At 39.1% G+C, this 13620-nt stretch overlaps 1 protein-coding gene across 2 annotated transcripts in view; it reads left to right on the forward strand.

Moving 5' to 3' along the window:
* DDX43 (DEAD-box helicase 43) overlaps positions 1 to 13620 on the forward strand; it is a 48562-nt gene that overhangs the window by 10431 nt on the left and 24511 nt on the right. Inside the window, exons 10-11 of one of the 2 annotated variants that reach the window (XM_060235992.1) lie at positions 208 to 308; positions 3390 to 3477. The exons of the other annotated variant lie outside the window; for it this stretch is intronic. Coding sequence (XP_060091975.1) covers positions 208 to 308; positions 3390 to 3477 — 189 coding nt within the window. The remainder of the gene's footprint in view (positions 1 to 207; positions 309 to 3389; positions 3478 to 13620) is intronic. 2 annotated transcript variants of the gene reach the window in all.

The following is a 13620-nucleotide window of genomic DNA, read 5'->3' on the forward strand; positions in this document are numbered from 1 at the left end:
AGGTTTAATATATCTACAGAAATAAGATAGCTAAATTAAGAGTAGGTATAATGTTGAAACTCTGAGAGCCATAGTAACAAGAATACGATGATGTACACATGCCCCTCAAATAATTGCGTAGTAAAATTATAATATTTTGATGTGGTTTGGGAGTCATTTGTATATAACTTTGGAGTTGTCAGTTATTTTTCACAGGTGTTTTCACAGGTGTTGGATGAAGCTGATCGGATGCTAGATATGGGATTTGAGCCTCAAATAATGAAGATTTTATTAGATATTCGTCCTGACAGACAAACAGTTATGACTAGGTAAGTATCTCTTCCTGTAACTTAGTTTCATGTGCATATACTTTGTAGAAAAATACAATAGTTAGGTACTGTATTTCATATTTTTCATGTGTATGAAGGTTAACCATGTGCTGCCTTGGGTGGGTATCTTTAGACTGATAGTTGACCAACTAACACAATGAAACAGTTGCCAAAAAAATTGCAATTTTTGTTTTTCCAGCAGCCTGATAAAATTCATAAGACTGCCATGGTAATAAAGGGTCAGACACTACTATTAAGGCACTGTAATTTGTATAAAAGATAGTAAAATGATTAGGATGCTACTATTGGGAGAAACAGCAGCAAAAATTACTTTTAAAATTGTAGAGAAAAGTTATCTTACAGGCCCGTAGTACACAGACCTTACTGCAGGTTTTCAGAACAGTAAGCCTTTAATCTTGACTTCAGATTTTGTTCCCACCTTACACACTGTTGGTGGAATGTCACATGTGTTGGAGGGTGCCAGAAGTTGTTTTTTAAAAAAAAAAATTACTCAGTTGCTCTATTGCAGCTGCACAGTAATGCCCTGTAAGCACCTTCCATTTAAGGCCTTGTAGTTCAGCTTTTGCGCATACATTTTAGCATCAGCATTGTGAGTGAAAGGGAACAGAAAGGAATGCAGGCAAAGGGGGGAAACCCACTGTTGAAACTGACCAGACTTTTCCTGCAACTGACAAGCAGGTGTGAAGCCCTGTTTTCCACACTGCCAAGCAATAGGGGATTCTGTGCTGTGTTATCAGCTACTGTGAAAAATGGGAAAGAGTCACAATTTCCTAATATGGGGGACATGTTGAGTGTACAGAATGCATGGTAGAACTCACTGACAGTGGCATTGCAAGCTCTGATCATCAGCAACATGCATGTGGGTGGGGGTGTGCACGCCTGCGCAAAGTCGGCTGCAACTCCACCACGCTTTGTACAGGGCTGCAGTGTGTATGGAAGAGGAGTCCTCCGGCAGAAGCTATGGAGAGTTTTTTTTTCGTCTTGTGCCACTAAATTGAATAAAATGGGAGGGTTTTTTGCCGATTCCTTAGCACAGCGATATAGTAACACAGGTCCTTTTGACTCAGCTGCCATTTTAATATTGTGCTTCTAGAGACTACCAAAGTGGTCACTTTATTCACCATAGCATTAAAGGGAAAAATGTTTTCAAAGCTTTAAGCTTCCCATCCCAGTGTCTCTCATTACATCTCACATAAACCTCCTCTCCAATCCCCCTTTTAGCAGGGAACTAAACCTTGCTTGGCTCCTTTTAAACTTTCCCCCCATCACTCTCTAAATCACTTTCCCATTTGCCAATTCTCCTCTACTCTTCTCCCCCCCCTTTTCTGCCTCTCAAAGAATTTCTGTCCCCTCATTCCCATTCTTTTGCCTTCCTTGCTGGAGTTATTCATTGCTCAATTTTGCGAGAGGACCAAATCGCAGGAGAAACCAGAGAGTACCAGCAAGTGGGGGGGGGGGGGGTTGCATTGCATGGGTTGCCAATGAATTTTGGCTCTCCTCCCTTTTTTCTTGCCTTGCAGCATTCACTTTCTGTGTCTCCTAGCTGCACCCCTCCTGAGGAGTCCAGCCCAAAGGGGGCCACACCTGCCAGAGGCAACATGGATGACACTTCTCCCTGGTGCTCCCAGAGCAAGCAGGCTGAGAGCTCTTCCCCCTACCCTTTTTTATTTCTTGCAAGCACACCCTACCTCAAAAGACAGAAGACATGTAGCTGCACCCCCTCCCCAAAGACTGTCTCCATCTTCTCCCCAGGATCTGGGTGTGCACTTTAAACTTCCCAGATCTACCCCACAGCGGCTAAAAAATGAGGATTTATAAAAATGTGTTGACCACCCAGATAGACTTTAGCCTTCCACACCATTGTGTGTTCTTCCTTCCCCCCCTCAAAAAAAAAAGTGTTTAGTTGCTTCTCGTTGGAATTTGTGTGTCTGGTTTTCAGAGAAGGGAAAGCAAAGGAGAAACCAGAAGAGAAGTCAAAAAAGACTGAAGAGGACTTGGAAGCTTCCCCTCTCATCCTCCTCTAGCTGACCACTCTGCTCTTTAAAAAAGGAATTGGGTCTTCTTGGCAGTCATGACTAAAGCATTAAAGGAGGGAAGTTTTCAAAGCTTTAGACTTCCTATCTCAGCCTCTGTCTCTTTCTGTCTCTCTCCCCCCCCCCCAATCTTATGTCAGTTTTATTCTGTGTTGACAACCCCCCCCCACACACACACACGCATTCAGCACTGATGTCCTTTTTTCTTGCAGTGGGGATGCTATTTGCTCCTCTCTGACCTTCCTTTTTTTTTCCTTTCCCAGGTGGGCAGTGGATGACTTTGCCCCACTGTTATAACTGTAGCCCTGAACTCCATTTCCCACAATACCTGTCTGCTGGATATCATACACCCAAAGCTTACCAATAGAAACTCAGGTCCTGAAGCTCTGATCTGATTTTACTAAGGATCCTAACTTTACAACAAATTTGACCAACCCCAGTGTGCTGCCCATATGCAAGACAGAGTGAACTCTGGAGATTAGTAACTGATTAATTATCTCCTTGGAACATTCAGGCAGTTGGCTAGTCCCAACAGGGAGCATCCAGTGTTCCTACCTGTGTGCCAGATATCAAACTGGATATTTTATCCAGGCTTTGGTGCCTCAAAGCAACAGAATTTTAGGGCATGAAAAAATAGGAGAGTGCTGTTGCAAATCTAAAAGTCACCAGACTTCATCAAAAGATCTTCAAAGCAAGACTTCTGTGTGAAAGAGTTGAATGAGAATACTTCAAAAACTTCGACACCCTTTCTTAGGGATTTATCAAGTATCTGGGGTCAAACTTCTCACTTTGGTGGTGTAGAACAGGAGTGGCCAACAGTAGTTCTCCAGATGTTTTTTGCCTACAACTCCCAACAGCCCTAGCCAGCATGGCCAATGGCTGGGGCTGATAGTTGTAGGCAAAAAACATGTGGAGAACTACCATTGGCCACCCCTGATGTAGAGGGTGGAAATTACAAGTCTGTCAGAAAGAAAAGAGGTGATAGGATTTAAGTTTTTCAGAATGTTTTTCCTTTTGTTCCCATAAGTGCTACATGGCCAGATGGTGTCCGTCGCCTTGCAAAATCATATTTGAGAGATCCAATGATTGTATATGTTGGAACTCTTGATTTAGCGGTAAGTTTGGGCTATTTTACTCATAAGTGCGGTTGTATTTTGGAATAATCAGTCAATATGTGTGACAGCAAAGTTTTTAACTGTGTGGGTCATGAAAAGCTATGGTTGGTCTTAAAAGAAATAGATGTGCCATAACATCTGATTGTTTTGATGTGCAACCTGTACTCTGGACAAGAAGCTACTGTTAGCTCAGAATACAGAGAAACAGAATGGTTTCCAGCTGCCAAAAGCATCAGACAAGAATGTATTTTATCTATTTGTTCAGTCTGTATGCAGAACATATTGTAAGCAAAACTGGATTAGATTTAGATGAAAGTGGAGTGAAAATTGGTGGTAGGAACATTAACAGTTTGAGATATGCAGATAACGCCACCTCACTGACAGAAAATAGTGAAGACTTGAACAACTCCTGATGAAGCAGAAAGTGCCAAAGCTGGATTAAAGCTGAACATCAAGAAAGCAAAAGTTAACAACTACTGAGGAATTATACATCTTTTCAATGAAGAAATTGAAATGTTCAGGATTTTCTGTTCTTTGGCTCCATCATCAACCAAAAGGGAGACTAACCAAGATATCAGAAGGAGACTGAGACTGGGAAGAGCAGCTGTGAAGGAGCTAGAAAAGATTCTTAATGTATCACTGGCAACCTAGAACAAATTAATTTGTGCCCCTTACTATGTACAAGTGAGAAAGCTGGACAGTGAAAAAAGCTGATTTTTTGAAATGTGTTAGAGAGTTTTATGGATATCATGGACCACCAAAAAGATAAATGGATTCTAAATCAAGCTTGAACTATATCTGGAAGCTAAAATTGACTACACTGAGGTTATCATACGCTGGTCTCATAAAGTTGCTGGGAACGACAATAGTTGTTAGGACATTTTGAAAGTCATTAATTCATAGCATCGTCATCATAGGTTGGAAGCAACTTGATGGCACAACACACACTTGACAGCAATCTAGTCTATTTATATAGGAAACTAGACTATTTGAAAACATAGGCATAATATAAAATGGGTACATATAAAATGCCCTCAACTTGCAGTTGTCTTATGGCAACCCCAGCAAGGTTTTTTCAAGGCTAGTGAAAAACAGGTGGTTTACCATTGTCGTCTTCTGCAGAGTCTTCCTTAAGGGTCTCACTTCCAAGTACCAACTTTGCTTAGCTTCTGAGATCTGATGAGATGAAGTTATATCAGCCTCTCTTTTAATTAACATGTTAATATCCCATGCTAAAAATAATGTGCTAAAATGGTGATTTCAGTATAAGGTGCAAAATACATGAGTTTATAAGTTCTGAGGTAATCAAAGTTTGAACTTAGATCATGGTAAATTTGTTTCTCCCTATTCCGTGTGAGATTCAAGTATGATGTGGTTACACTACACATATTTTTAGTTGCTCAATACATTTTTCTGGAATAAGAACTTGTAAAATGTTATGGTTGCTCTCCCCCCAGATTCCTGGCCACCACAAGTGTCCAAATTATTGACAAGTCATAAGAACATAAGAGAAGCCATGTTAGATCAGGCCAATGGCCCATCCAGTCCAACATTCTGTGTCACACAGCGGCCAAATATATATATATATATATATATATATATATATATATATATATACACACACACACACACACACACACACACACACACACACACATACACACTGTGGCTAATAGCCACTGATGGACCTCTGCTCCATATTTTTATCTAACCCCCTCTTGAAGGTGGCCATGCTTGTGGCCGCCACCACCTCCTGTGGCAGTGAATTCCACATGTTAATCACCCTTTGGGTGAAGAAGTACTTCCTTTTATCCGTTTTAACCTGTCTGCTCAGCAATTTCATCGAAATTTCATCGAAGTCGTTGCCTGCACAGCTTTCTGGATGCTGTGCTAGGCCACATCCAGGAGCATGTGTGTTTCCCAACAGAAGAGCCTATGGGCTTTCTCAGCATTGTGAATGCCATGGACTGCATACATTTTGCCCTTATTGTCCCCCAAGAGGAGTCACAGGTATACTGCAATCAGCATTGCTTCTGCAGCCTCAGCATCCATGCAACCTGCAGTCATGAGGGCATTTTCACAGACCTTGTGGTCAGGTTTTTGGGGTTTGGACAGCTTGCATGATGCACAGATCATTGTAGCATCAGTCCTCAACTCCTGTTGGCTGACTAGCCAGAGGACAAAGGATGCCTGCTAGGTCAGTCTGGCTTAAGGTTTGATCTCGAACAGGATCTCGGAGTCCTGTGTTTTAACAATTTATTGATAACATATGGTTACAAAACTTAATTATAAATTTCCTGTACTAACCCATATGATATTTCAATCCCCCCTCCCTCCCATGTTTGACTTCCCCGAAGTTATATATTTAAGTTCAATACTAAAGGTACCACTAACTGATCAAAGTTCAATATTTTTTTTCCCTCATCAATACTAAAAAATTGTCCAATGTCTTTTTACATTCCACTCTTTCTCCATATATCCTTTAAATTTCTTCCACTCCTTTTTGAATATATCTAGATCATAGTCTCTTAGAGTTCTAGTTAGTTTGTCCATCTCACTCCACGATAAAACTTTCATAATCCAGTCCCATTTCTCTGGTATTTTTTCTTGTTTCCACAGTTGTGCATACAATGTCCTAGCAGCTGAGAACAAGTACCAAATTAATGTCCTGTCTTCCTTTGGAAATTTTTCTAATTGTAATCCAAGCAAGAAAGTCTCTGCAGTTTTTTTAAAGTCATAACCCAAAATTTTGGAAATTTCTTGTTGTATCATCATCCAGAATTCTTTCGCTTTTTCACAAGTCCACCACATGTGAAAAAAAGAACCTTCATGTTTTTTACATTTCCAACATCTATCCGACATTTTCTTACTCATCCTAGCCAGTTTTTTCGGAGTCTCCTACCACCTATACATCATCTTAAAACAGTTCTCTTTGATACTCTGACAAGTTAAGATCTTCATTGAGTTCTTCCAAAGGTGCTCCCACGTGTCCATTTGTATTTCTTTATTCACATTGATTGACCATTTGACACTTTACTACTACTTCTTCTGTAGACCATTTCAATAATAATTTATATACTTTCGATATCTATTTTTCATTATCTCCAAGCAGGACTCTTTCTAATTCTGTTTGCTCACGTCTAATTCCGTCCGATTTAATATCATTTTCTATCAAGCTTTTAATTTGTTGCATTTGAAACCAGTCATACTTATTATTTAACTCTTCTGAAGATTTTAATTCAATTTTGTCTCCTTGAATCTTGAGCAGTTGATTATATGATATCGCTCTTTCTTCATCGGATTCAGCTGTTATTTTTATTACTTCTGCTGGCACTATCCACAGCGGTTTTCTCTCGTCTCCATATTTTTTATATTTTATCCAAGTATTTAATAAACTATTTCTAATATAATGGTGAGAGAAAAATCCGTCCATTTTATTCTTCCCATAACATAAATACGCGTGCCAGCCAAATTTATTCCCATGAGCTTCTAACCATAAAGGTTTTTTATCTAACAGCATTATCTAATCTTTAATCCATGTCAAACAAACCGCATCATGATACAATCTTAAATTCGGGAGCTGAAGACCACCTCTCTCTTTGGCATCTATTAAAATCTTCATCTTAATCCTTGGTTTCTTTCCGGCCCATACAAAATCAGAAATCTTCCTTTGCCATTTGTTAAATTGTTTGGTATATTTTACAATCGGAATAGTTTGGAACAAATACATTATTCTTGGCAAGATATTCATCTTAATTGCAGCTATCCTGCCCAGTAAGGACAGGTTAAGTCTATTCCATTTCATCAAATCTTTGTCCATCTTACACCACAATTTTTCATAATTATTTTTGAATAGATCAATATTCTTCATGGTTATCTCTATTCCAAGGTACTTATCTTTAGTAGTAACCTCGCAGCCCGTCACCGTTTGCAATTCTTTAATTTTATTTGGTTGCATATTTTTGCATAGAAATTTCAATTTCTCTTTATATATAGTCCTGATAACTCCATATTCTTTTATCTTTGCTAACAGCAATGGTGACACTTGGATCGGATTCTCTGTTATGAACACAATATCATCTGCAAATGCTTTATATTTGTAAGAGAATCCTCTGATTTTTAATCCCTCTATTTCTTTATCATTTTGTATTTGTTGTAATAAAATTTCAAGAGTCATTATAAACATTATAATGAGTCATTATAAGAGTCATTATAAATGGTGATAACGGACATCCTTGTCTTGTACGTTTGCTTACCTTCAATTCTTTGGTAAGATCTGCATTTATGCACAATTTTGCTTGTTCCATATATATTGCTCTCATCATTTTTATAAAATGTTCCCCTAAATTAAATTTTTCCATTACCGCAAACATAAAGTCCCAATTCAAATTGTCAAAGGCTTTTTCTGCATCTACAAAGAATAAGGCCGCTTCCTTTTCTGGATGCTTCTCATAGTATTCCACAACATTAATAACAGCTCTTACATTGTCTCTTATTTGTCTTTTAGGAAGAAATCCGGCTTGGTCTTTTTTTATAAAGTTACTCAAATATTGCTTCAATCGTTCTGCCAAAATTCTTGTATAGATCTTATAGTCATTATTCAACAATGAAATTGGTCTATAGTTCTTTACGTTTGTGGCATCTTTATCTTCTTTAGGAATCAAAGAAATTACCGCTTCCCTCCAAGTATTTGGAATTTTCCCTTTTTTTCTTATCGTATTTAACAATTTCATCAGTTTGGGTGTTATCTCATCTTTAAGAGTTTTGTAAAATTTAGATGTAAATCCATCTGGCCCAGGGGCCTTACCTTCTTTCATTGCTTTTATTGCTGCTTCTATTTCAATTTTTTCTATTGGGTCATTTAAAATCTTTTTCATATACTCAGTCAAAGGTGCCACTTGGATGTTCCGTAGATACTCTTCCATTTTTTCTTTCCTAATATTCACACCTTTAAATAAATTTGCATAATATTTAAAAAATTCTCTTTTGATTCCTTCTTGATCTAATATTGCTTTTCCATTTACCATAATTTTATTAATGGTTTTATTTTCTCTCTTTTTCTTCAATTGCCAGGCCAAATATTTTCCAGGTTTATTCGCACTTTCAAACGATTTCTGTTTCAAACTTTTTAAATTCCATTCTAATTCTTTGTTCAGCAGGTGTTTAACTTGGGATTGTAATATCGTAATTTCTTTTATTAACTTCTTTTTTCCTGGCCTTTTTTTCAAATCCTTTTTTTTTAAATTTCATTTTGTAATGCTAACAGCCTTTCTTCTTTGGCCCTCTTATCCTTATTGTTCAGTGTGATTAATAGTCCTCTCATTACTGCTTTGTAAGTGTCCCATACTGTTTGAAATTCCATATCGTCAGTTTCATTTATTTGGAAAAAAGCTGCAGTTTCCTTTTCTAAAAATGTCACAATGTCTTTATCTTGTAGCAAGTCTTCATTAATTCTCCATCTTCTTGTTTTCTTTTGTAATTTTGTAGACCAGCATATTGGATTATGGTCCGCCCAAACCTTTGGTAGAATCTCAATTTTTTTTGTTATGAGGCCCAAACTCTTGGAACCCCATAACATGTCTATTCTAAAGAATTATGTCTCGCTGAGAAGAAGGTATAGTCTCTTACTTCAGGGTTGAATTTTCTCCAGATATCTTCCAAATTTTCTTGTTTAACCAACTCAAAGAATTTGGTAATTTTCCTTCTTTATCATTCTTCTTTTGGGTTGATCTGTCAATATTTTTTTTTTAAATAAACAATTTTTATTAGTAACATGGTAGCAAAACTATATCTACAACTTATAAAAACTTAAAGTAAAAGAAAAAACTTTCTGCCCCATATCTTACTTTTCCCCCACCCCTCCCCCCGTTACTTGACCACCGCCAGTGTTATTTACTTAAAGGAAACAAATATTAAAGGTACCCTTAACTGTTAAGAAAAACCCAAAAGTTATATTCTTATTTTAAAAACCTTAATCATTATCAAAGATTGTCCAATGTCCTTTTATTTTCCACTCTTTTTCTACGTATCTTCTGAATTTCTTCCACTCCAACTTAAAAAGTTCCAAATCATAGTCTCTTAATTTTCTTGTTAATTTGTCATTTCACTCCATGACATAACTTTTGTAATCCAATCCCATTTCTCTGGTATTTTTTCTTGCTTCCACAGCTGCGCATACAATGTCCTAGCAGCTGAGAGCAAGTACCATATTAAAGTTCTGTCTTCTTTTGGAAATTTTTCCATTTGTAATCCCAGCAGAAAAGTCTCTGCCACTTTATTGAATTCATATCCCAAAATCTTAGAAATCTCTTGCTGAATCATTTGCCAAAACATTTTAGCCCCTTCACAAGTCCACCACATATGGTAGAAAGAACCTTCGTGCTTTTTACATTTCCAACACCTATCTGGCATCTTGTTGTTCATCTTTGCTAATTTTTTTGGAGTCATATACCATCTATACATCATCTTAAAACAGTTTTCTTTAATACTATGACATGTTGCGAGTTTCATAGAATTCTTCCACAAATATTCCCAAGATTCCATCTTTATTTCTTTGTTTACATTAATTGCCCATTTTATCATTTGAGATTTCACTACTTCATCTTCTGTAGACCATTGTAAGAGTAATTTGTATACTTTTGAAATTAATTTCTCATTATCTCCAAGCAGAACTCTTTCCATTTGTTTGCTCCTTCCTTATTCCTTCAGTTTTGATATCATTCTCCACCAAACTTTTTATTTGTTGCATTTGAAACCAGTGATATTTGTAACTCAGTTCTTCTGCAGTTTTCAGTTCTATTTTTCCACTTTGTATTTTTAGTAGCTGATTGTATGATAGCTGTTTTTCTTTGGCTGTTTTAGCCATTATCTTTATCACTTCAGCTGGCACTATCCACAAAGGTCTCCTCTCATCACCATATTTCTTTTACTTTATCCATGCATTTAGTAGATTACTTCATATAATGGTGAGAGAAAAGGCCATTCATCTTTTTTTCATAATATAAGTATGCATGCCAGCCAAATTTTTTTCCATGGCCTTCCAACACTAAAAGTTTTTTCTTTAACAACGTTATCCATTCTTTCATCCATACTAAACAAACTGCTTCATGATACAATTTCAAATCTGGTAATTGGAATCCACCTCTCTCTTTTGCATCTGTCAAGATTTTCATTTTCATTTTAATATTGATATTATATGTCAATATTATTTTGTATTGTCCCATTAAAATCGCCCATCATCAAAATCTGTTCATATAACTTTTCCTCTAATTGCCGATTAATATCTTTTAAAAAATTGTCCTTCGCTCCATTGGGCGCATATAGTCCTAGTAACAACGTTTTTTTCGCCTCAATTGTCACTTCTACAGCAATATATCTTCCTTCTTTATCTTTAAATATTAGTTTTGGTTCAAGTTGTTCTTTAATATAAAAGACTACCCCCCTTTTCTTTTGTTCTGCTAATAAAAAAAATTCCAACCCCAAATTTCTGTTCCACAAAAATTTACAATCTTTGCGTTGTATATGAACTTCCTGTAAACAAATTATGTTACATTTTTGTTTTTTAATCCAATGAAATGTTGTTCTTCTTTTCTGTGGTGAATTTAGTCCATTTATATTCCAAGATAATAGTTTGTACTCCATTATGATGCTGATTCTTTGTTCTCTTCAAAAAAGCTATGCATCTCTTGTTCACTCCTTATTGTAATCCTTTTTCCATGTTGTTCAAAACCAAGACCTTTGGATATTATCCATCTATATCTTGTGCCCTCTGCATGCAGCTGGTCCGTTAACTTCTTGTATTTCTTTCTGTCATTGATCACTTGTCTTGGTAACTCTTTCATTATTTTCATTTTGCTCCCTTCTATGATCCAAGCTTTTTGGAAACCTTTGTTCAAAATTTTTCCTGCCAGGTCTTTTGATCTTAGTCTTATAACAATGTCTCTTGGCAGGCTTTTATCCTTTGCATATGCTGAGTTGACTCTATAGGCACCATCCAACATACTTCGAAATTTGTCAGGGTCTTCCTCTAAATATTCAGTGATAGTATTCACCATATATCCCATTAAATCTGCCTCCTCCTTTTCAGGTATTCCTCTCAGACGAACTTGTGTTTCCATCAACTTGCAATCATGTATTGTGACCTTCTCTTGGAGCTTTAACAAGATAGAGGCATGTGTATCCACTTTTTCCTCTACCTCTTTCACTGTTTTTAACCTCATCTTTAAAACCCTCAATGTCTTTTCTGAGATCTCCAACTTCCTTTTTAAATTCTTTTTTCATTGCCAATTGCATTTTGTCCATAGCTTTTAACATTTTCGATTCCAGAGCATCAAATTGAGATTGCATTTTGTCAAATGAGTGAGCTCTTGCACACGTTACTCTCCCTTCTCCGGTGGTCTGGACAGTGGGTCGGTCCGACTACTGGGTATAGGCTCCTCCTCCTTGTCACAGGGTCAGGTGCTCCAATCGATCTGGAGGGGGAGTGGCCTATACCACCCTGAGCGCGCCAGTTTTTCTCCCGGCCCTGCACAAGGCAGGACGGTTTTTTCTCCAAGCGCTTGTTTTCAGCACAGAAGATCCGGATTTGGAAGACTAGAGGCAACGAAAGAAGAGAGACCTTGCAGAAAAAGCCGGAAGCGTTGGGATCGTTCCCCACAACGCCGGCGGCGGGCAGGCTACCTTGCTTCTTCTGTGTCACACGGAGCAGACAACAGAGCCCCGCAACGCTTCGTTCCCGCGCAGACGCGCTTGGAACGAAGCGGGAAGCAAAGAGACAGCCCTCGGAGCCGGCGGCAGGCAGGCTGCCTTGCCTCGTCGGAGTCCCCGGAGCGAACGGCAGAGCCCGGCAGCGCTTCGTTCCCGCGCAGACGCGCTTGGAACGAAGCGGGAAGTAAAGAGGCGGCCTTTGGAGCGGCAGCGCGGTAAGTCGCCCTGCGACGTTCGGGCTGCGCGCGGGGCTGCAGGGAACGTCCCCAGCCTGCTTCCGTGTTCCTCTTCGGTTTGCCTTGCCGTGTAGGCTTGGCTGAGGAGGGGGAGAGGGGACCTTGGAGGGGTTATTCCCTTAATAGTGCAAGGATCTCAAGGCCCGTTAGAGGGCACCACGGAGGCATATTGCCCTCCATTTTGAGTCTTCCCGCTTCTTTTAGTACAATTGCATTCCTTCCCTTATAGGGACGCTAGAGGCAACAAAATGGCGACTAGCTCCCACAGCTCACCCAGCGAGTTCGACCTACCCCTTTTGTCAGGGGCTCTAACTCCACAGCAAGAGGCCCAGAACCTTGACCTCACTGGAGAGGATGCCAAGACCAACTTAATCCATTGGCTTAAGAAGGAACTGTTAAAGGAGTTGGGACAGGACCTTCGCCAGCAGCTGGACCTCCCTGATCCCCTTCAACCAAAAAGGAAGGATGGCAGGAAAAGGGGCAGAGATCCTAGTCCCAGTGATCCTATGGAAGGGCGTGCTAAGACCAAGCCTCCTTTGGGTTTGGAATCCCCCCTCATGAGTTCAGCTGAGGAATCAGAGGGATCTGAACCTCAATCAGACAAAGAAGAAAGCGAGTTGTCAGATGAAGAAGAGCAGAATGACACTGTTCAATCTCGGCTCTTCCCTTCTAAGTACTATTCAAAACTGCTCCCCAAAGTATTGCGGACCCTCAACTTTGTAGCTACCCCTAAAGAAAATGAGGAGTTGGATCCTGACCTCCCCACGGGTTCAGGGGAGATGATGCCAAAGTTGAGCAGTGCTCAGACAGGGGTTCCTTTGCCTGCGGCCTTTTTTGCCTTGGTTAAGGCGGAATGGGAACGTCCGTCTAAACCTAAAGCCAACCAACAGATTCTCTCCAAACTTTACTCTCTTATTCCACAGGCTACTAAGAGATTAAAATTACCAACAGTGGATGACCCTGTTACCAGCCTGATTTCCAATTCGGTCCTTCCCATGGATTCAGACGGTTTACCCAGGGATCCATGTGATAGGAGGATTGAGCAGGCTTTGCGCAAAGAGTTTGAGGCGACTTCTTGGGCCATCAAAGCAGCCACCACGTCTTCATTGTTTGCTAGAGCAATGTGCACGTGGTCCAACAATTTAGCAGCAGCAGATAGTGGAGCCCCTAAGGAGTTCAAAGATGAACTCAAAAAGATTGC

The sequence above is a fragment of the Heteronotia binoei genome, chromosome 1, assembly GCF_032191835.1.
Source record: "Heteronotia binoei isolate CCM8104 ecotype False Entrance Well chromosome 1, APGP_CSIRO_Hbin_v1, whole genome shotgun sequence".
In the NCBI taxonomy this organism is placed as follows: domain Eukaryota; kingdom Metazoa; phylum Chordata; class Lepidosauria; order Squamata; family Gekkonidae; genus Heteronotia; species Heteronotia binoei.